Source organism: Mesoplodon bidens (genome assembly GCF_964165515.1).
Source record: "Mesoplodon bidens genome assembly, chromosome: 8".
In the NCBI taxonomy this organism is placed as follows: domain Eukaryota; kingdom Metazoa; phylum Chordata; class Mammalia; order Artiodactyla; family Ziphiidae; genus Mesoplodon; species Mesoplodon bidens.
Window position 1 is genome coordinate 94,514,184 of NC_138165.1, and position 24,943 is coordinate 94,539,126.

At 37.7% G+C, this 24,943-nt stretch overlaps 1 protein-coding gene across 6 annotated transcripts in view; it reads right to left on the reverse strand.

Annotated features, from left to right (window-relative positions):
* USP37 (ubiquitin specific peptidase 37) overlaps positions 1-24,943 on the reverse strand; it is a 96,124-nt gene that overhangs the window by 60,248 nt on the left and 10,933 nt on the right. For all 6 annotated transcript variants that reach the window (XM_081243292.1, XM_081243294.1, XM_081243289.1 and 3 more), the window contains 6 exons: positions 21,395-21,566; positions 17,389-17,489; positions 14,603-14,781; positions 14,189-14,266; positions 5,702-5,799; positions 4,077-4,161 (listed from right to left, as the gene is read on the reverse strand). In XM_081243292.1, coding sequence (XP_081099418.1) covers positions 4,077-4,161; positions 5,702-5,799; positions 14,189-14,266; positions 14,603-14,781; positions 17,389-17,489; positions 21,395-21,566 — 713 coding nt within the window. The remainder of the gene's footprint in view (positions 1-4,076; positions 4,162-5,701; positions 5,800-14,188; positions 14,267-14,602; positions 14,782-17,388; positions 17,490-21,394; positions 21,567-24,943) is intronic.

Sequence of the window (24,943 nt, forward strand, 5' to 3'; positions counted from 1 at the left end):
TTCTCAAATTTTGTTCTGGGATGTGGTTAGGTTACCGGGAAACAGTTTGATCTTTTTCGATCTTGCTTTTAATGTTTGTCATGTGGGAAAAGAGCAGCAATTCGTCTAGGGATAGTTTTTCCTCACTAATGAGGCGAGACCTTTCTTAGGCATTCAAATTGCTGCTATTAGGAACAGGAACTATGCCTGGCTTTATGTATACTGCAAGTATTATTCCCTTACATCCTTTTGGGTGGTTCTTTCCCTGGCCTTGACTAGTTTCCTCACCTGCATATGCTGTTCAGCACTCAAAATGAATACTCAAGGGGACCCTCTGCAGATCTCTGCAATTCCTTCTCTGTGCAGCTTTCCCCTCTGGTACTCTGCTTGGTGAATTCTAGCCGCCCTTGGCCTCCCTGGACTCCTAGCTCCACTTCTTCAACTCAGGAAGAGCACAGGGCTAGCTCTGCATGGTTCTCCCTCCTTGTGTAGCAACCTGGAAACTTTTACTAGGAAGCAAGCTGAGGCAGTAATGAGCTTAATTTGTTTCCCATCTCTCAGGGATCACTGTCCTTCACTGACTCATGTCCAATGTCTCAAGATCCATTGTTTCATACAGTTTGTCCAGGTTCTTAGTTGTTTCATGAAGGAGGGTAATCTGGTCCCTGTTATTCCATCTTGGCCAGAAGTGGAAGTCATCTTTAACTTTTTAATATATCTATGTTAACTGTGGCCTCCTCTCAAACAAAAAACGAACTTAAAATGTTTTAATTTCCCTGTACTTTTCTCCACTTCTTTATTTCTTCTTATTGTATATTTTATTAATTTTTTTGTTTTTAATTCTATCATCATTTTATAAAAGCTATCAAAATGTATTTATTTATTTTATTTATTATTATTATTTTTTACATCTTTATTGGAGCATAATTGCTTAACAATGGTGTGTTAGTTTCTGCTTTATAACTAAGTGAATCAGTTATACATATACATATGTTCCCATATCCCCTCCCTCTTGCGTCTCCCTCCCACCCTCCCTATCCCACCCCTCCAGGCGGTCACAAAGCACCGAGCTGATCTCCCTGTGCTATGCGGCTGCTTCCCACTAGCTATCTTCCTTACGTTTGGTAGTGTATATATGTCCATGCCTCTCTTTCGCTTTGTCACAGCTTACCCTTCCCCCTCCCCATATCCTCAAGCCCATTCTCTAGTAGGTCTGTGTCTTTATTCCTGTCTTACCCCTAGGTTCTTCATGACATTTTTTTTCTTCTTATATTCCATATAGATGTGTTAGCACACGGTATTTGTCTTTCTCTTTCTGACTTACTTCACTCTGTATGACAGACTCTAGGTCTATCCACCTCATTACAAATAGCTCAATTTTGTTTCTTTTCATGGCTGAGTAATAGTCCATTGTATATATGTGCCACATCTTGTTCATCCATTCATCCGATGATGGACACTTAGGTTGTTTCCATCTCCGGGCTATTGTAAATAGGGCTGTATTGAACATTTTGGTACATGACTCTTAAAATTATGGTTTTCTCAGGGTATATGCCCAGTAGTGTCAAAATGTATTTAGATGCATAGAATAAGCCTGGAAGGATATCAGTAACAGTAGTTGCCTCTTGAAAGAAAATGAACAAGTAGGAGTTAGGAGAGATTTATTGTTCACTATATGCACCCTGAAACTTTTGAAGTTTCTATCATACACCCTTATTACCTATACAAAAGAATAAATTTTAAAGGTATTTAATTTTTAAATATGCTTAACATTTTTTTTTGCTCACTGATTTTTCTTACTTCTACTCCTTTTGTTCAGTTTTCTTCTTGCTAAATAAATTCTGTCTTTGTATGTCTAAAAACAGCAATTTTTCAGAAGTTGTTTTCATCTTTTGAATTTAATAAACATGTCGTTCTTTATTCTCTTTTTTTGGCTGCATGGTGCAGCATGTGGAACTTCCCCGACAAGTGATCGAACCTGTGCCCCCTGCATTGGAAGCACGGAGTCTTTTTTTTTTAATTAATTAATTTACTTATTTTATTTTTGGCTGCCTTGAGTCTTCGTTGCTGCATGCAGGCTTTCTCTAGTTGTGGCGAGCGGGGGCTACCCTTCGTTGTGGTGCACCGGCTTCTCATTGCGGTGGCTTCTCTTGTTGCGGAGCATGGGCTCTAGGCACGCGGGCTTCAGTAGTTGGAAGCAAGGAGTCTTAACCACTGGACCACCAGGGAAGTTCTGTCTGCATTCTTGAATTAAAATTTAGCTGGATATGGAATTCTTTGATATTATTACTCCCGTGTCTTCTGTTCCTATTGTTGCTAATGTCAGTTTTCCTTTTATAGACGATATTTTTCTTTCTCTTAGTTTTTAAAATTTCTTTACCCATCATCTTCTACAATGTGGATTAAAAAATATATATATTGGCTGTTTGGCATTTGTTGAGGCATTTCAATGTGGACTTCCACCATTTTCATCCATTCTTTCTTTGACAAATCCTTGCCTTTATTCTCCTTTGTCTTTTTCTTTTTTTTTCAAAATGCTATTAAGACATGGAGGGTAGACCAAGGAGCCCAACATAATTCTCTTAATTTCATTTACATTTACCATCTCCTCTCTGTGCTACATCCCATGATCATGCATTTTTGATGTGTTTAGTAGCTGTATCAGTCTGGACCTCTAACCTGCATAGGACTTTATATCAGGGGTTAAGAATTCTTGCCCCTATGCAGGTAACACTACAGCAGATGCCAATCATTGCAATTCCCATTTTGGGGTATTTGCTCTCTGTTTAGGGAGCATCAGGCAAGCAGCATATTTATGGTTCCAAACTCAGGTAGTTATACAGAAGTGTTGCGCCTTGGTTTACTAGTACAGAGAACAGTTCTAGATACCCAGCTTCACGCAGCTTCATATAAGAAACCAAATTCTAGTCTGGGCTCATGTTCAGTTCCCAATCTCATGCTGGTTTTGAAGACCCAGCCCTAAATACTTGACTCCAGTCTGTGTTTTGTAAGTGCTTTATGGCTTCAGCCTTTACTCAGTATTAGTTTGCTCACCAATCTGGAAATTTTCACCTTATCCTTGAGTGCAGCTTTGCATTAAAAGAAATTTTTATTTCCTCAATCATTCCTAGGTGCAATGAATATGCTCATTCTATTATTTTGAGAAGAAATTTGTACTGTATTTAATAAATCACTTGAAAACCAAATTTAGTTCTTTCTTTTTTCAACTTAGATTCCTTTAAGATTCTTCTAAAAAGCAGAAATGTCAAGCTTCCTCTGCCTTAAATTCAAATAATTTAGTTACCACTGCAGTCATAAAGTTCTTGACAGATACCACCCAAGGCTAAATATACAATATCAAATTCTTTATTTTGCCTTAATCATTTAATACAAATAATCCAGATGTCTTTACCACTTTGAATTAAATTCTAGTAAAAAACAAAATATGACTTAATAGGTCATTACACATCATATCTATTATACACCATTACCCTCACTTTTTATCATTATCATTGCCCCTCTGTGCAGCATTCCATGATCACACCTCCTTGACAAGTGCTTAGCAGCTGCCTTAAAAATTCATACCCAATAAACCTCGAAAATTTAATCTATATCTCTAGAATCAGCAATTAAATTTCTGACTAGCCTTTTCCAGTTAAAGATACCCACTAATGTGAAACTTTTGCTTTTTAAAGAAAATGCCTTAACTTTTGGCAGGTAGCTTAACAAATACACAGGCAACAAAGGCAATTTTAAAATGCCCCGAAGGACAGATCATATGTTCATCACTTGGAACAATGGAAAATACACTGGTCTAGTATCTGATCACACTGCCAGTCATATCCTGTGGCCTCAGTACAAATCTTCCTACACATCAGTTTATTCTTGTGTTGAAAAACATAAAAAATAAGAGTTTGAACTAAAACATTTCTAGAGTACTTTCTAACTAAAATGTCATGAATCTATAATTCTCATCAATTTTGTTATTTTAAATTAGGGTATTCATTTAGAGCACAATGCACAGCCCATCCCATCATTTAATATTCTGAAGAAGAAAGCTCTTCAAGTTCTTCACAAGGCATATAACCAATGCATACCTGTCTAGGTTAGTGCTGCCAGGAGAGAAGTCCTTGGATGCAGCTCTGCTACCATAAAAAGATGATGACTGCAAAGGTAAAAGCCCTAAAAAATGAACAGACACAGGAAACGTTTAATTCCTAAATCAACCATTCAAGTTCATTTAATAATAAAATTATGCATTGGGCCTGTTTATATTTAAACTCTTTTTTCCCCCTTCTTTTCATCAAAATAATACATATATATGCATGTTAAAAGATCAAACACTGTGGAAAACATTATAACAGGTCATAAAAGAATACTCTCCAGCCCTAAAGCTCCACAAATTTTGCTTCCAATCTCTAACCATTTTTTGAAACTTAGTTTTTCCGATTTCCTCCACAACATTAAATAATGTTTCTATAATTTCTTGATTTATTCATTTTTAAACAATATCAGCTGATTCCCTTTTTGAAAAATTAGAAATAATTTCTTATTTACATCACCCCTACTCTTGTCCTCCTCTCTCCAGCCAAGTACCAGTTGTGTTATTTTGTTTTATTTATTTATTTTTTGGCCGTGCCACGTGGCTTGCAGGATCTTAGTTCCCTGACCAGGGATTGAACCTGGGCCCACGGCAGTAAAAGCGCCGAGTCCTAACCACTGGACTGCCAGGGAACTCCCCATCAGTTGTGTTATTTTAGTACTACTGATTAACTTTGCAACTTTAACACACTTAAACTTTCTACATTTTAGTCCATGAACCCTTTTATCACTTGACCATTTACTTCCTTCTCTCTCTCCTCTTCTACATCAACTTTTGTAAGACGTACCTTAACTTCAACAGTATTAAGGATCATTACGTCTTTAAGTATTCTGTTTTCTAACTATAATAGGTTGATTGCAAAAACTGAAAACCAGTAAGTGGAGTTTACATAATGTATTATTATTTCAGAGGTAAGAATTATATTAGAGAGACTTCTTTCTGTAGGAGTCCAATGTTACAACTCTGAACCACTAAAAGGAGACCGTTCCTAGAGTCCTGATCAAATGAATTCTCGTAAACTCCCAAATTATCAAAATCATGCCGTATTTTAGCTTGCTTCAATTTAATTTCAAGTTGAACACAGTATTCAAATCAATACCAGATACTTGAGTCTTTAAGGAGTTTAGAGGATCAGAGAGATATGTTAAGTATAGGAAACACTAATAAAAATTCAGTGACAGTCAAACTTTTAGTTTTTGTAAAAACAAGGAACAAGTGAGCTTAAACAACTGCTTCAGGCAATAATTTCAAGATCTTCTGGAACTTCTAATAAGTAGCAACACTGAAGAACTTTCATTTCAACCACTTTAACTCCCTGGATTCATTCCATGGTTCAGGTACTTTGACAATGAAATAATTTAATTCTAGGTAGTTAACCAGGGGAAAAGGCAAAGCTTAAATTCCTCGCAAGCAAAATAAAAATTCCCTTATAGTTCTAATATTTTAAAAAATATTTTAGCCAAGCACTAGATACAAATTGGTACCTGATAACTAGTACTAAATTACACAGTATTCCTGAATAATGTAGAGAATATATGCCCCAGTTTAGGTTTCTATTTCTAGTCTAATACAATCCATCATACAATAAATGAGTATCTTATAAAAAGACCAAATACTTACCTGATGTCCTATTCTCTTCTGACTGTTTCAAACTCAGCTGCTTCTCTCTACTGCTGGTTAAATACTTTCTTGAGGGATCTGTCATAGCCTTGTTGTTCCTACAGTTAATAATTTAATTCAAATATATATATGTATAAAGATACAATTCTTAATTTTAAATAGTTGTCATTAAAAATTTACATTTCAATTGCCGAATTCATTGATTTGCTTGGAAGTCAGGTTACAAGGTGTCAAAGCCTTAAGCAAATGAGGATCATAAAAATAAGCTTTCATTACCTAGTCAAAAGCCAATTTAATCCATAACCCTAGTAACTAGGCAAAAATGAAGGAGTATTTTCTTTATACAAAAGTCAAACCAGAGATAGCAATATTATATAGGTTTTCTTAGCCAAAAGCAAGGCCAGATGAAATGATTCAGCTACTAAGACCAAAAGAATCCATTAAGAACTAAGCTAAAAAAATTAAAATTAAAAAAAATTTTAATAAATAAAATTTCTAAAAAAGTAAACTATTCAAGCTTGATACTGAATAGGTTTAAAAAGTAAAACAGGACTTCCCTGGTGGCGCAGTGGTTAGGAATCCGCCTGCCAACACGGGGGACATGGGTTCGATCCCTGGTCCAGGAAGATCCCACATGCCACGGAGCAACTAAGCCCGTGTGCCACAACTACTGAAGCCCATGTGCCTAGAGCCCGTGCACCGCAAGAAAGAGTAGCCCCCGCTCAACGCAACTATAGAAAGCCTGCGCACAGCAAAGAAGACCCAACACAGCCAAAAATAAATAAATAAATACATTTATATATATATATATATATATATATATATATATATATGAAAAGTAAAACAAAATCCAAAATGTTCTTATAGTTTATGTAATTTGAAATACTATTGACTAAATGTCAACATTTCAGTTCATAGTGATTAAACAATTTTAAGTTCATGAACACAAAATTAAAATTTCTTAAGCCCCCTTTCCTCCATTATTCCCAATACCTGGACCTATATTAAGTAGAGTGGGTCCATTCAGAAACACGCTCATGCTTTGATTAAAAGTGCTAATTTTAGGAGAACCATCATGAATAAAGCCTGTAAGCAGACAGTGTAGATGCTCCATCCAGATTCCCTCTGGCCCCATTTCTGTGTCCTCTCATCCACACCAATTTAGGTATTTTTTGTTTGTTTTCAATTTTTTTTTATATTGGAGTATAGCTGATTAACAATGGTACGTTACTTTCAGGTGTACTGCAAAGTGATTCAGTTATACATATACGCATATCTATTCTTTTTCAAGTTCTTCAATTTAGGGTTTTTTTTTTTTAATTTTTAGATAGCCTATACCTAGGGTTCTTCTTCACAGGATTGCCCTCAAGCTACTAGAGAGACTTTGCCTGAAGTCTCAGAGAGTCACAAGTAAGGTCAGGTGCTAAAGTATAGAAGCCCAGCTCCCTTGCCTTGGATTAGAACAGTTTTAAGGTGAAATTTATACAACAGATTTCTCTCTCTGGATTAGGATGAAGCCTAACCTCTGCATTTTTCTGCTCAGAGATCAGGTATCTGTCTGAGATCACACACATTCTTTGTTTCTTGCACTTCAATATCTTGCTTCCCTCACTCCCTTCCTGGGTATCCCCTGGGAATAATTCCTAAATAAATCATTTGCACACTACTCTCCATTTCAGGGTTTGTTTCTGGGGAACTTGATCTATAACCATTAGTCCTAGAAGTGGGTCTAGGAAGCATACTCTCTAAGGACAGGATTCTGGAATTGGATCAATTGTTTGGCAATGGCAACAGAAATTCCATTCCTGGTGGTAAAATTTTTGGTATCCTATAGTGTTACACCACCGAGATTTTTCAGATGTAGTGAACGACTTGGATAAAGTAGAAGAGAATATGGCTCATGCAATCTCTCCAGCATTTGAAAAATGTGGTAGAATGCACAACGGATCTTGTTAGGGTTATAGAAATGTTCTAAAACTGGATTATGCTGATAGTTGCACAACTCAATAAATTTACCAAAAATACAGAATTATACATTTAAGACAGGTGAATTTTATGATGTGTAAACTGTATCTCAATAAAGCTGTTTAAAAAAAGTCCCAAATTATTCCCTTCCTTGTACCCAAGTCCCCTATTAAGAAATGCAATCTATTTCCCCATCCCTTAATGAGGCTGGCCTTGTGATTTCCTTTTCCCAAACGAATGTGACAGACATTAACAGCACATAAGTCCTGATGCTAAGGCTAAAGGCACCCTGCAAATTTCCACTCATTCTCTTGGAACCCTAACACAGCTTTGTGAATAATTCCAGGGTAACCTGCCAGGTGACAAAAGAAAACATGGCCAATCTCCCTCATCACCCCAACCACTAGACAGCCAATGGCCAGTCATACAAGTAATGCCACCTTGGACCAGCCAACCCCTAGCCAACCTACCAACTGACCATGGATGCATGAGAAAATGAGAGAATCCAACCACAACTGGCCAACCCAGACCCAGATAAACAGAACCACTCAAGTGACCACTGACCCGTAAGCGGTAATAGTTACTATTTTAAGTATATTGCTATACAACCCTAGATAGCTGATACAGTGATATGGGGTAAATAATAATCATAAAGACTATGGGTCATCAAGGGACTATGCAACCAGAGCAAGCCATCATGAGCTGGGTGCTATCATACCCATGAAGCTGTTAAGATCAGGAAGTTACAGCAGTAATCCATCATAAAATGTGAGTGGTATATCCAAGTAAATAGGAATAGATAATGAGAACAGACCTATGAGCATTCCGGTGACCAGCTGGAAGAAGAGGAAAAAAACCTGTGCCTGGTTCATGGATGGATCATCTTGGTACATTGGTAGAAGCTGAAAATGAACTGTTGCTGCACTGCAGCCCCACTAAGGGACTGCGCCGGAACACAGGAGTAAGACAAAATCCTACACTGTGCAGAGTTTGAGAAATGCACCTCATTATCCACTTTGTGTGTAGAGAAAAGTGGGTCAATGGATCCCTGGATGGTGGCAAATGGTTTGGATGGATAGTCAGGGGCCTGGAAGGAATAAGACTGGAAGATCAGGGAGAAATGATTTATGGAAGAGGTTTATGGATAGTCATATAGAAGTATGTACAAAGGGTGAAGATCTGTTTCACATGTTAATGCTCACCAGAGAACTCCATGAAAGAGACATTAAGTCTCTTAATGTCTCCACTTAAGAAACAATCATGCAGGGCAACTTGTCCAGTAGATGCCATTCAATCTCTGTACTCAGCCATCCAAGTATTTCCACAAAAGGGCCCATGAATAACAGCCATGGTGGCAGAGATAAAAGCTCTGAATGCACCCTACAATAGGGGCTCCCCTTCAATAAGGCTGGTTTAGCTACTGATGCTGCTGAATGTCCAACTGGTCAGCAGCAGAGGCTGATCCCCAGCCCGTGACTGAGTACTATCCTTTAAGGAAATCAACCAGTCATTTGGTGATAAGTTGATTACATTAGACACCTTCCATCCCAGAAAGAGTAGCAATTAATTCTGGCTGGGATTGGCATGTATTTTAGGTTTGCTTTTGCCTTTCCTGCCCACAGTGTCTTGGCTGCATTGCTACCTGAGGGCTCGTAAGAGTATATGATTTATTAACATGAAATCTCACGTAACACCACCCTGCAATGAGAAACCCACTTTATACAAAAGAAAAGGAGGTACAATAAGGGCATATGACCAAAGGCTCCATTGGTCCTACCACATACCATATTACCTCAAAGCTGATGGCCGATAGCCTTTAAAGGTGCAGCTTAGAGATGATCTCATTAGGAACTGGGTGCCCTTCAAGACACAATATGTAGCAAAAACCAACAAGCCATTACATTTATAGAGAATACATGGGTCTGGAAACCAAGAAGTAGATGTAGGAATGCCCCCACGAAGTATCACTCTTGATAACACTCTTGTGCTTCTTGTCCCCTCAATGTAGATTCTGTGGGTCTAGAGGTCCTGGTTTCCAGAGTGGGGACTTTTTCACCGGGGGACAGGGAGAGTCGCATTTAATCTAAAGCTATGGCTGTTATCTACTCATTTTGGGCTTCTCACGCTGGCAGGTCAACAGGCAAAGAAAGGAGTTACCATACTGGAACCGACTTTGATCATCATAAGGGGGCAGGGTTGCTGCTATACAATGAGGGCAGGAGGAATACGTTTGGAATAAAGGAAATTCACCAGGGAATCCTTAGTGCTCTCATGCTCAGTTTTAACTCTGAATGGGCAATTATAGCAATCACAGCCTGAGAAGTACACAGTGACCAGGGGCTCAGACCCCTCAGAGAAGAAGATCTCAGTCATACCACCAGGCAAACCATTAAGACCAGCAGAAGTGTTAGTGGAAAATGCAGTGAGTCTAAAATGGATGGTAGAAGTAGATAATAATATCAGTTATAGCCTCAAGGCTATTTGTAGCAATAAGGACAAAAAGAACTGCAGCTCATCCCACTAACCCTCCTTTTTTTAATATTCTCACCCAGAAATTGAAAAGCATCAATGTGAAGAATCTATAATAAGATGGAATGAACTTAATAGTGATGCTCTATCAGAGCCCCCTCAGATCGCTGTTTATACTTCTCACACATCTAGACTATTATGTCTTCAACTGCCAGCACCTGCAGTTCTTCAGAAGACTGCCTTTGGGCTATTTCAAATATTTTATGCATCTAGGCAGAGCCAAAAGCCTCAAGGCAGCTGTTAACCAAAAACAGTGCAGTATGGAAATATGAAAGCCCATCTTCCTTACTTCTAGTTGAAAGAAGCCCAGACCTCCTGCTGGATCCAGATGAGGCCCAGTCTCTGTGGGACTTTTATCTAAGGTGACATCCTTAGTTGGCTTCTTCCCCTTCCCAGTCCTGCTTTCCTTACTCTGTTACTGGTCTCACCTTATGAGTACTTCCTTAATAAGGCACTTGCAAAAGTATGTTCATCTAGAGCCTGCTTCTAGGAAGTCCAAACTTTAAAACATTTAATTGTGATGGTATAAAAAGTATTATTAGCCCAGAACAAGGATTAGAAATTTAGGGTTCATCAGACAACTCAAAGTGGAACAACTGGGCTTCCCTGGTGGCGCAGTGGCTGAGAGTCCGCCTGCCGATGCAGGGGACACGGGTTCGTGCCCCGGTCTGGGAAGATCCCACATGCTGCAGAGCGGCTGGGCCCATGAGCCATGGCCACTGAGCCTGCGCATCCGGAGCCTGTGCTCCACAACGGGAGAGGCCACAACAGTGAGAGGCCTGCATACCGCAAAAAAAAAAAAAAAAAAAAGTGGAACAACTGAGACTTCCCCAAAGTGTGGTGAATATGGTCGACTGGCGTGTTAAGTCCATTACTACCACCTTTCAGTGTACCTCCCTGTTCTACAGAAGCCAGAAAGCTAAAAAACTACATTTCCAAGTTAGTGTTCAAGATTTAAGGTAAATTACATATACTCGTGCAAGATATGGGAAATGGAAATAGGGAGAGGTCATGTATTCTGCTACCTCTGGTGGTTAACATCAACGTGGGGGTGTCTGGTTTTCCTGTAGAGGATTTCCGCATTTGGCAGTGGCAGAACAGTTCTAGAGATAACAGTTTTCATGCCAGCTTCCAATTCAGCTGTTCACTTCATGATAGCCAGGAGCATCTTTGGTGACCTGATCTGGGGCATGGCTCTCAAAATCATTCCTGAAAGCTTAACCTAGAGTCTACATTTTCAGCTTTCCTAATGATTCTGTAAGCCATTTAATGCTCTCTGTATGGAAATACCTTTGTGTGTAAACTAGCTAGAGTGAATTTTGTTCCCTACAACAGGACTCCAAATACACAAATTTTGTTACTAGAAGTGGGATGCTACCATAACAAACCTATAATATGCAGAACTAGCTCAGTAGGAAGGTAGAGGGTAAGAACACAGATATTACAGACTGGAAAGCTGATGACTATTGTTATATTTCAGCAAAATATTTACAGAACTGTTATCTGTAATGTCTTGGGAGTCAGACCTCAAAGGAAAAGGTTGAGACAATTAAGAACACTGGTCTTTCTTACTGCTTTCAGTGAGGTTCTATTCAAGACACATAAATCTGGGCAAGAACTAGCCAGCTTGCAATCAAGGATGAAAAGGAATACATTTCTCTGTGCCAATGGCCTAGAATTAAAATTGTGTGGTAACTTGAGACCATATGGGACTAAAAAAATCCAACTCCTTCTAATTCTCAAATTGAGGCAATGATAAGAGGTAAATGGAGAAGTAGTTTTGTGAAAATATTAGGGAAAACTGCGTGAGGGGTATACAGGTACATTCTATACTATCTTTGCAACTTTCCTGTAAATCTAAAATTATTCCAAAATTTAAAAGTTTATTAAAAGGACCAAAATAACAACAAAAATATTGGCCCCAATTCTTTCTCAAGCCTATAAAAGCCTGTTTGTTCTACCTTTAAAGAAACTTCTAGACTTCTAAAGCTTCCAGATTTCTAACTTCCAGAACTACACCAGCATGACGTAGGCTACAAAAGCTGAATGGCTCCAAAGAACATAGTCTTCAAAACCCCTTCAGCTATGGCCTTGAAAGATAACAAAGGAAATCAATCAAAGGGCAAAGCCAGGAGTCATATGGAGTACAATGAGCAAGTGTTTCTCCTAGAGGATAGGACAGAGACTGCTACATGAGCTAATGAAGAACTTATTCCACTGCTTTCACTGTCTTCACAATTTCTGCCCAACAAGATTTTATCTCTGCTATAGACCAATGACTCCTCAGTTTCCTATTCTTATCTTTTCTAAACAGTAACATTTATTGTGGTTATCCTGTGCCTACTCCAGCAATGTATAATGAATGATATGTGTATGGAGATGGGAGTGAGGAATGCAGATTAACCTGCCTCTTAGTTTTTAGGTGTCAGACCATGAGGTGCATGGTTCAAGGCACACCTGGACCTTATGGAGAGAACTGCACATAACCCAGAGATCCTGGACTCTGAGCTGGATACAATGACTAAATGAGACATGGAGGTTGTCTCCAGCAGGGTGAAGGTAGGAGTACTCTATATATGGGAAGAATGATAAACAGAGGTAAGTCTGTGGCTAGAAGAGTAAACTATGGCAGACTGTTAGTTGTCCCCAAATAACCATTGTAGTCTTCTGCCATAATAGCAGAATTTGGGCTAAGCATTTCCCAGACCTTCTCATAACTTGATATAACCACATGACTAAGTTCCAGCCAATCTGATATGCACAAAAGTGGTGTGTACAATTTTCAGCCTACACGAGAGCAGTATGCCCTCCCTTTGCTCCTTTCCTCCTTCCCAATAGGAATACAGATATGAGAGTGGAGGCTGAAGCTATCCTGGTTCATAAAATGGAAGCTACTTATTAAGAATGGCAGATCAAGAAGATAGAAGGAACTTGAGTCCATCGTCATTGTAGTTTAAGATACCACACCAGTCTTATCACCTACCTAGATTTTTATATGTTACAGCAACAGAACCAAGAACCCAATTACTATATAAAGGTTCTTTAGCTTTTTCCCAACTCGTTTCTGGTGACCCTTTGATCTTGAACACCAGTTAACTGAATAGCAACTGATTTCTGTTAAGGTATTACCTGGCAACTGTGTAATAAGTTTTCTCTCCCAAAAGACACACAGACAGACAAACAAACAAACAAAACCCACAACCCACCCATTATGAGGAAGAGAACTGTGAGCTGGTGACTATCCTCTTGCAGGTATGTCCTTTTGTTCAACACAAAAAATAGCTCCAAAAGATTGATGCTCCTTGCCTAGAACCTATGCAAGGTTTTATTTTTTTATTTTATTGGAGTATAATTGCTTTACAACGTTGTGTTAGTTTCGGTTGTACAATGAAGTGAATCAGCTATATGTATACCTATATCCCCTCCCTCTTGGACTTCCCTCCCAGCCCCCCATCCCACCCATCTAGGTCATCCCAGAGCACCGAGCTGAGCTCCCTGTGCTGTACAGCAGGTTCCCATCAGCTATCTGTTTTACACACAGTAGTGTATTTATGTCAAACCTAATCTCCCAATTCATCCCACCCTCTCCTTCCCCCACTGTGTCCACATGTCTACCTAAGCTAACTTTTCACATGAATAAGGTAAAAAAAATTTTTTACAGGTAAGGGAAGAGGGAAGGAAGGGGGTCTATGCTAAAAGAGTGGCCAACAAGAAACACTTATTTAGAGTTCTTCAGCTCTATCCTTCTTCTAAGTGCTGCAAATTAAAAAAGCTAGGATGGGAGAAGTGCATGGAAATGACCAAAGCAGTACTAATGGCCAAATCCTCTCCCTATTGAGCCCACAACCTACTGTCACCAAAATACTCTAAATCTTATTCTTCTATCTTTGGGATTCCCATAAACTGAACACCATCCCGATCTTCTTTAGTGGTTGTAATTACCAATATAAGAAACACTGATCTAGTGCCATAAAAGTTCTTAAAGCAACTTACGACGATGAATCATTTTCTTTAGGGTAATCTTCATTCAGCTCTGAGCCAGATGATAGCATTCTTTTCCTCTTTTCAGTCCTATAGAGAACAGAGAAAAAACGTTATTTTTAAAAAGTTGTAATTCATACTATTAAAAAGTATAAACCAACATACTCAAGAACAAGAACAGTGACTACTGCTATCTAATTCTCTACACCACATTTAAATTAATATACTGTGTATCTGCAAGCTCTATACGTGTCACTAACATAAAGCACAAGACAAATACTAATTATCTCCAAAAAACACACTTCACACTTTCTTCTTCTAACTGGAAAAATCTTTTTCTCAAATTATTGGTCTCTCTAAAAGGCCTGAAAAACATTTATAAACAGGCAGAGCTAATGACTAAGAAAGAAAAAACGTCTTTCATACCTATTTTCTAATAACCCTGATCTAAGAGGTGTGGATGTAGATGTCAAAGAAGGAACTGTCCGGGTAGCAGTTACTCCACTTCCAGCTGCGGCCTTAATCGATCCTCTACCTGGATTACCAAGAACTTTTCGAAATGGCATATCATCTTTAGTTTCCAAACTTCCTCTTTTTGAAGAGACCTATAAGAATAAAGTTTAACACAGCCAGTTCTTCAAATTAATTGGCATACTTTTAGACCGGTGATCCTCATACAGGGAACTTTAAAAAAAATACCCACAACTGGAGACCCAACTCCAAAGATTCTAGCCTATCTGGTATGGGGGTGAGGCCCATTCATCAGCACATTTTTTAAAGCACTCTAGGTGACTCTAATTTATGGTCAGTGTCAGAAATTAAGCTTGACGCATATTTTCCTACAGTATTCTTGTAAACTTACAAATTCCACAGCATTCCTGGAAGCAGAAGGGAATTTGCTTTGAATTACTGATTTAAAAAAAAGGACTCACACACACAAGACAAGGTTCTAGTGACCAGCATGAAAACACATCTTTAGGGGAAAAAATCCAATTATGATCATTTAAAGTGACATAAATGTGAGAAAAAGGAGGAATAATGACATTTGGTTGCCACAATTTAAATGCCAAGTCATATGTACAGCATATGACTTTTGAGGGGGTTCTAGTTTGGAGAAATGAAACTAATATATATAACAATGGGGAGACTGAAAGTGAAATAGAGCCTACTGGCAGAAGATGAATCAAAGAATCTACCCCCAAAACACATTAAAAACATTCAGAGTTAATGCACACTTTACACATATTAGTTGGGAAACAGTGCTTTTGACCAGCATTCTGCCAGATAAGTTTTATAACTCTACATTAAGAGCTATGTGATTATCTCTATGGAAAATATTTCCAATTACCTTCTACAGAATTACAATCTTAGAATAAGAAAGAAAAAAATCTGAGGTCATCTGGATGAACGATTTAAAAGTTAAATTTATTTTCAAATGGGTAAATCATTCTCAAGATTCAAAAAAAATCAAAATACTATTATAAAAGCCATATACTGAGAAGTCTCATTATCACCCCAATGCCATTCACACAGTTCTTCCACTTCCCATCCTCCTACACCTTATAAGTATTCTTCTATTGTTTTTTTTTTTTTTTTCTTGCGGTACGCGGGCCTCTCACTGTTGTGGCCTCTCCCGCTGCGGAGCACAGGCTCCGGACGCGCAGGCTCAGCAGCCATGGCTCACGGGCCCAGCCGCTCCGCGGCATGTGGGATCTTCCCGGACCGGGGCACGAAGCCGTGTCCCCTGAATCGGCAGGCGGACTCTCAACCACTGTGCCACTAGGGAAGCCCTCTTCTATTGTTTTTTTATGCAAATAAAAATCAATATTTTATTCTTGTTATACAAACAGTAGCATACTATATGCATACTGTTTTGCATATTTTTCAACCTTTTTTGACCATGACCCCATAGCGAGAAATATTTTACATCACAACGTATTACACATACATATAAATAAAACCAGAAGTTTCAGAAACCAATACTTTTCCTTACTATGTATAATACCTTCTCTACTGTTTTCTCCTCTATTCCTTTATTTAATGCTAGTCACAATCCACAAAATTGATTTTATAATCTCACTAATGGGAATCATTATTTGTGAAAGTATATTTGCTTCTGCTAGATATGTTAACACGTATAGTTTAAATATTCTAACACGTTAAATTTCTACCTGTAAATGGATCAATCTCAAAGTAATTATAATGAGTGATAAACCCAGACAAAAAAAATTATACACTGATCCCATTTATATAAAACTCTAGAAAATGCAAAGTAATCTAGAGTGACACAGAGCAATTCACTTGTGGCTTAGGGATAGGGGCCAGACAGGGAGCTGGAGAGAAGGATTACAGAGGGGGATGAAGAAGCTTTTAAGGGATATAGCTATGTTCATTCACTAGGTTGATTACAGTGATGATTTTGCAGATATGTACATAAGTCAAAAATGTATCAAACTGCACACTTTAAATATGTGCAATTTACTGCATATCAATCGTACCTCAATTAAAATGTAAAAAAGGGCTTCCCTGGTGGCGCAGTGGTTGAGACTCCGCCTGCCGATGCAGGGGACACGGGTTCGTGCCCCGGCCCGGGAAGATCCCACATGCCACGGAGTGGCTAGGCCCGTGAGCCATGGCTGCTGAGCCTGCACGTCCGGAGCCTGTGCTCCGCAACGGGAGAGGCCACAACAGTGAGAGGCCCGCGTACTGCCAAAAAAAAAAAAAAAAAAGCAAACAGAAGACCCAAGAGAACAGTCTGGTATCATATAGTATAGAGGCAAAGTTCATAATGTAGAACAGACCCAAAAAGCATCAAAGAAATAATAGCAGCAAACATTTATGGGGTTGTTAGTATATGGTATCGCGGGCTAAGCACTTTTACAATATGCATTATCTCATAACAACCCTTAAAATATTATTGCTGTCGTAATTTTACAGATGGGTACTAAGGCTCAGGGTATTTAAGGAACTTCTCCAATGACCTACGGCTAGTAAGTGGCAGCACCAAGTCTCAAACCCACATCTAACTTCAAAGCTGTGGTCTTAAAAATTACACTGTGGTAAATTTCAGATATGTGGAAAGTACCCTTGAGATAATGCAAGAATTACTAGACATTACAGTCTAAATTCTACTTCCTGCAACTACTTTATAGAATGTCTATCTAAGATTATCTTTTTTTTAAAAAAAGCTAAAACGATTCAAATAAACATACCTGATTGTCTGAGTAAGAGAGCTGCCTGTTGGTCTCCTTCTGTGAGGTCCTGCTGCCCAGAATAGCTCCAAAACTACCAGAACCCTGAGAAGGTTTTATGGCTGGTGGGAAAAAAAAAAAAATCTCTAATCACTTACTTTAATAAAGAGATTTGTCATTATTATTATTTAATATTGAGGAAACAGAAACAGGAAAAATAAAACAAATCAAAGTGCTTATCTGACAGAAAGTAATTCTGATATATACAGTAACTAAAATTTAGAACGAGGATCAAGCAAAAAATGAAATAATGCAAAAATCTGGAAACGTGTATTGATAATAAAAGGGTAAATTTTTAAATGCAAAAAGAAAATGCTAGAAATTCTCCTATATAAATATTTGGTAATTAACACTGTAGAAAAGTTAGTCACTGTGTATCTGTGGCATGAACATGGACACTGGATGCTAAGGACATGTGTCAGAACCAGTGACTGATATACTTCCAGTAATGTACATGCCAAAACATTCTCTGTAAGTTCAGCAGACTAAATGGCTTCTATTCTAAAGAAATCAATGCTAGTTTAAAGAACATGCAAAGTAATGTATAAATATGAATTTTTATATACTTTAAAAAGTATTTTAAGGGAATTCCCTGGCAGTCCAGTGGTTAGGACTCTGTGCTTCCACTGCTGGGGGCTGGGGTTCAATCCCTGGTCGGGGAACTAAGATCCCACAAGCTGTGGCGCGGCCCCTCCCCCCGCAAAAAAGTATTTTATATTTTAATTTCATTAATTGCTCACTGATGATCATTTGGAATGTTTTAATTTAAAAACATTGCAAATAATGCCGAACATCCTTTTACGTATCTTCTTGCACTACTGGAACAACTTTCATAGGATAAAACTCTTTAGAAAAAGTATGTTGGTATAAAGGATGTACAATTTTAAACTAAATTGATATTATCACTATTCCTCAAAAAAAAAATCTCTGAGCTCCTACCAAGTATATGAGAGTATCTTGCCTCCCCTCACACTACTGCCAATGTGACAGTAAGAATCTGAATTTGTTTAATTACTGGTGAAGTTGAGAATTTTTTCGTGTTTATGGGCCACCTGTTCTTCTTCCTGAATTTCGTATATGTCCCATTTCTCTACTGAATTGTCTTTTTTCTTACTGATTTGGAAAGTCAGTATTTATCTATTAGCAATATTAACTCTGTCACTGTGGCTGAAGTTTTCCTTTGTTTTTTCTTTTTTTCCTTGTCACAGAGATCACTTAAATTTTTAACACAGTCCAAGTTATTAATCTTTTCCTTTATTTATTTATTTTAAACATTTATTTATTTTTATTTTTGGCTGCATTGGGTCTTCATTGCTGCGCGCGGGCTTCTCTCTAGTGGCAAGCGGGGGCTACTCTTGGTTGCGGTGCACAGGCTTCTCTTTGCAATGGCTTCTCTTGTTGCGGAGCAAGGGCTCTAGGTGCGCGGGCTTCAGTAGTTGTGGCATGTGGGCTCTAGAGCACAGGCTCAGTAGTTGTGGCGCAAGGGCTTAGTTGCTCTGCAGCATGTGGGATATTCCTGGACCAGGGCTCGAACCCGTGTCCCCAGCATTGGCAGGCGGATTCTCAACCACTGCGCCACCACGGAAGCCCTCTTTTCCTTTATTGATTTTGGTTTTATGTCATACTCAGAAAGGTTTTTTCCATCCACATATTATGTTAAAATCCATTCTACCCTTCTAATAATACTTTTATCACCTTTTTTTTACATTCAAATCTTTGATCAATGTAAAATCTATTTAGATGAAGGAGTAAGATAAGGATCCAGTTTTATTACCTTCTTAAATGGTTAGCTGGTTGTCCTATTTATAGACAACAATGTTCATCTAATATTAGTCCTTTTCCCATTCATTTCAAACACCACATATTACACTTTAAATGTTTCATACTTTTCAAAGTATTTTTATATTCATTAGCTTACTCTAGTCTGCAAAGTACATATTGTCACTTTTGGGCAGCTAAGGCAGCTTAAACCTAAAGATTAAAACAACTTGCCTAAGAGTACAGAGTCCACAGCTAGCCACTCTAAAAGCAGCAATGACTTACTGAGTGCCTATCATGTGCCAGTCATGCTTTACATTAATGAGCTCTAATTTTTTATTAAGCACTGAAATTAAGGTGATAAAACATTCATTTTAGAGATGAGGAAACTGAAACTCAGTTATTAAGGGAGCTGCCCAAAACCACACAGGAAATAACAAGTAGAGCTAGGATTCAAACCCAAACCTGTTTTAAGTCCAAAGCTCATGATTTTCCATTATGCCACGTTGTTCAGACTCAAACTTGGGCCCCAGTCTACTGTGCTTTCCACTCTAATGCGTTTATTTATTTATTTTTAAAAAAATTAATTAATTTTTTAATTTTTGGCTGCATTGGGTCTTCGTTGCTGTGTGCGGGCTTTCTCTAGTTGTGGCGAGCAGGGACTACTCTTCACTGAGGTGCGCGGGCTTCTCATCGCAGTAGCTTCTCTTGTTGTGGAGCATGGGCTCTCTAGGTGCGCGGGCTTCAGTAGTTGTGGCGCGCGGGCTCTAGAGCTCCGGCTCAGTACTTGTGTCGCACGGGCTTAGTTGCTCCGCGGCATGTGGGATCTTCCCGGACCAGGGATAGATCCTGTGTACCCTGCATTGGCAGGTGGATTCGTAACCACTGCGCCACCAGGGAGTCCCCTCTAATGCATTTAGAGACATGCTTTTCTTACACACATCAATTCTTAAAACAGTGATTCAATTAATATGATGGAATAAAACAAATATAGAAATACAGACATAATCCCTGATATATTCTAAACTTTCAAACGGTACTCAATTCCTTGATTCTAAAATTCAATATTTAGAAGACTGACATAGTTCAGATTTGGTAACATGAACACATAATGAATAGAAACCAAATGGCAAACAACCATAAAAAATTTTTTTAAACAAGAAAATAGTGTATGAAATAGAGGTATTAATTAAATCCAAGCAAGGCAGCATTGCTACATCTTCATTTTTAAAATGTTTTTAATGTGTTATATTTAAATTAAAAAACTCAAAAGTTTGTCAACTATAAAATATCAGTAATAACAAAGTACTGATAGAGCTGGAGACTAACTCTATAATAGTGGAAAACTCATTTTAAGCAACAGATTATTCCTAAAAAGATGCCTATAAATATATATTTTTTAAAAATCAAAACATTTTAAATGAAAGGGGTTGGAGGAGGTAGAGGAATCTTATCATACTGTGTGATTTTCTATAGTACCTTCTGTTTTCATAGCAAGAACAAAACCTCAGAATAAGTTTCATATAAAAAAGTAAGTATATAAGATTTATGTAACAAGGTTAAGTTTTCCCAATTGTAATTTAAATCCTACTGCTTTTCTAGACACACTCTTTCGTGGAATCTTTAGGGTGTTCTACATATAAGATCATGTCATCTGAGAACAAAGATAAATTTACTTCTTCCTTTCCAATTTTATTTCTTTTTCTTGCCTAAGTGCTCTGGCTAGGACTTCCAGTACTATGTTGAATAGAATGGGTAAGAGAGGGCATCCTTTCCTGTTCCTGATCTCAGCGGAAAACCTTTCAGTTTTCCATCATCGAGTTATCGGCTGTTCATATAAGGCATTTATTATGTTGAGGGAAGGTAGTTTACTTTAATTCCTACTTTGTTGAGTGTTTCTATCATGAAAGAATGTTAAATTGTATCAAACACTTTTTCTGCATCAAGATGATCATGTGGTTTTTGTCCTCCATTCTGCTAATTTGAATAATCACACTGATAGATTTTTTTCATATCTTGAACTATTCTTGTATTTCAGAAATAAATCCTCCTTGGTCATGGTGTATAATTCTTTTAACGTGCTGTTGAATTAGGTGTACTAGTATTGTGTTGAAAATTTTTGCATCAATATTCATGAGGGATACTGGTCTACTATCTAGTAATATTTTTGTAACTGCTAATGTCAGACCCTGGGAGGATTAGTGCTCACCTGCATTAAGTCTGTTTTGATGAACTGCATCCAGAAACAACCTCATTTCCTCTGCATCCTTACTTGGTACTTTATCAATAGACAAGAAGCTGTTATCTTGTAGAGTTAACATTAGGCGGCTTTGTTTTGCTCCACTGGGTCGAAGCACCACATTTTTAATGTTATGACTTAGCTGATCAACACAAAAGGAAAAGTATCATTAAAAACGAATTATAATGAAGCAGAAAAAGTTGTATAATGAATACTAAACTTTATACTTTCTACGTTACACATTTCTTACTTTTTCCCATATTAATTTAGTTGTTTTTTTTCCCCCTCCAACCAAAAAGAGTTTCCATTTTTGACACATTTAAATCAAAGATTTCACTTCTAGGAGAGGCAAACACATACTATTAAAATTTTACACAGTAATCCTAACACTCTTGATTTTTTTGGTAGGGAACTGCATATTTTCAAGTATAGTTATAAAGTTATAAAAACTAATAAGTTAATTTACAGGGCCTTGATGGTTATACCATCACCAGTTTAGAAAGCCATATTGGATTAGAGGCTTTTTCTTTCTTCTTTTTTTTTTTTAAACAAAAGCTTATGAAATATCTAGCAAGTGGTTTTAGCAGCTGCAATATAAAAGGATATACTAATCCAAACTGTAATCCTCAAAAGAATTCCACTTCTCAAAAACACATCAACATAAACCTTTAGCAGCATTAGAACATTCTTTTTTTCTTTTTTAACTGTCTAAGCAGGTTCATTTAACTTTCAATCACAAAGATCATAAGTACCCTGGAACTCCCTTAGCTTACTTCTCCCAATCCCCAGAACTGGTTCAATAACTTGTCTTATACTCTTCCAGACTCTGGATATGTGCTATTAAGTGATAACTTTTATTTTCTCTTGGTTGAAATTTTTCCAAGACTAAACTAATAAATCTTGCACTTTTTTCATCTAAATAATTCCTGTCAACCAGGCATCCTTATTCTCTAACACTCTCCCTCAGCAGGCATATTACAGAGGTTTCTAAAGCTGCCTTTTGCTGAAGACATAGCCTCTGAACAGCATAAAGAAAGAAGTAATAGCATTTCACAATTTTTTTTTTAATTAGGGAGAATTGACCTTTGACAATTTTTAGATAAGAATGAAAAACGAGTTTTACCAGCCTTAATTTATTTATTTCAAACTTAAATAACATTTTTTAAGCTTCAAACTTGGTCTTAAATTCATGTCCTTGAGTAGAAATTCTATCATAAAACACAATAACTAGTTTCAGATGCTTTAACTCCAAAATATTTAAATCAGCAGTTTACTGTGCAAAAAGGAAAAGAGACTGCATAAAACCATTATTTCAGTCAATATGAGAATAATCTTGAACTTTATGATTTCAACAACTGAAAAATCCTAGCTAGTCATACAATTTTAGTTACTACCCATATGGTGAGGCCTCTCAGCCTTTTCTCTACGTCCACATCTCTGCCGGAGCTCCAGTTTTTTTTACCAAATGCCTAGTACATACCACTATCTGAATGCCTGACACCTCAGAAAACTCATCTCTCCCAATCCTCATGCCCCAATTCTTCCCCTCTGTCCCCTAACAAAGAGAAGATGAAAGGGACTGCCATCCACTCAAACCTAGGAATCTCCCCAGACTCTTTTCTCTCTCACCCCCCCAAATCTAATGAATTAAATCTTCTTGAAATCTCTTCAAATCTACCCTTTCCTCCACTTGCTTCTCCCACTGTCTTTTCCTTTGCTCAGGACTTTCATTTCTCATCTAAACTCCCACAATAACCTCTTACACGTCCTTATTCTCCCACCAGCTCTTGAAACAAAGTCATCCGCCTAGCTGTCAAATGAATTTAAACTTAAGATTCTTGGCTCCTTAGTATCTAAGTTCCCGTTAGTATGACAAACAAGATGCTTCAAGATCTGGTTCCTATCTAGCTCTTCAGCCTCTACTTCTGCCATTCACTCCCTACTGTGCATTTATTTTAAAATAATTTTCTGGTTCCCTGAGTGTTGACTCACACTAGCATGTGTTTGTCCATTATAGAAATCACCTCCACCTTACCTCCACTGTGTCTGGCAAATTCCTATCTATCCTCTAAATCCTCAGAGCACAAAACACTTCCTTCTTTGTGTTACCTCAGTATCTCTGAGATAATTTTACAGCTGAGAATGTATCTGGTTACTCTTAAGTTTGAGAAGAAAAGTGTCTCATTCAGCTCTGTATTCTTAGCCCTTAGCACAGTACCCACCACGGTAATCTGTACGTGGTTAACAAATGAATGCTGAATGCAAATTCATCTAGAACTGAGAGGAAGGCGTAATCATAGGTAGATTCCTCATGCTTCTAAAGATCTATGTTTGTTTAAGTATTTAAATATTTACTCAGTGCTAATTTGGGATGAGGACTGAAAGACTGAGCCTCTATTTGAAAAAAATCTTTCATTGAGATGGGCAATTAGTAGATATATACACGTGGTAGAAACTATCGTTTCTATTACCCATGTCACCACCTCCAATCTATTTAAGAATATCTTTGATACATAAATTCATAATCAATGTACTTCTGTAGTTTAAAAGCAAAGATAAATAGAAATTTTACTTCAGCTCTGGTTCTCAAGCATAAAGTTTTATAAATTGTTCTTCAAAAGAGTACTTTAGAATGAATATTATACTTTTCTATAATCTAATTAACAAATATAGCATTTTTAAGTGCAGAAAAATGTAAGTAAGACATTAAATTCAACTCTTATCAACACAAGTAGTTCTTGGCTGCACAAGACAGAAGTGAAAACAACATTAACTCTCTTTTGCAGTGAAAAAATGAGATCTTTCAAAAGTTAACAGTTAGAAGAAAACAGCTGTAAGGATGACCTTGAATAATCATCCTTGAACGGTCTATACCACAACCTTTGGCAGGATTATTTATGAAGAAGTAATTAAGAAGAGACACTAATGAGTCTTATTAAAAGCTAACACTAAAAAAAAAAAACGAAATTGAGTTATTTGTAGTGAGGTGGATGGACCTAGAGTCTGTCATACAGAGTGAATGTAAGTCAGCAAGAGAAAAACAAATACCGTATGTTAACACATATATATGGAATCTTAAAAAAAAAAAAGGTACGGATGAACCTAGCTGCAGGGCAGGGATAAAGACGTAGACATAGTAAATGGACTTGAGGACACAGGGTGGGAGGGCGAAGCTGGGGCGAAGTGAGAGTAAGCATCAACATGTATACACTACGAAATGTAAAATAGTTGGCTGGTGGGAAGCAGGAGCATAGCACAGGGGGACAGGGAGGACGATGGGAGGGAGGCTCAAAAGGGAGGGGATATGGGGACATGTGTATGCATATGGCTGATTCGCTTTGTTGTGCAACAGAAACTAACACGGTATTGTGAAGCAATTATATTCCAATAAAGATCTATTAAAAAAATAAAAATAAACTCAATACTGCAAGGATACATCAGTCAGGGAAATTTTTTCTTGACCTGGCTGGTCCAGAACATAATCATCAGTGAGGCTTTTTGCAGTCAAATACTGTGGTT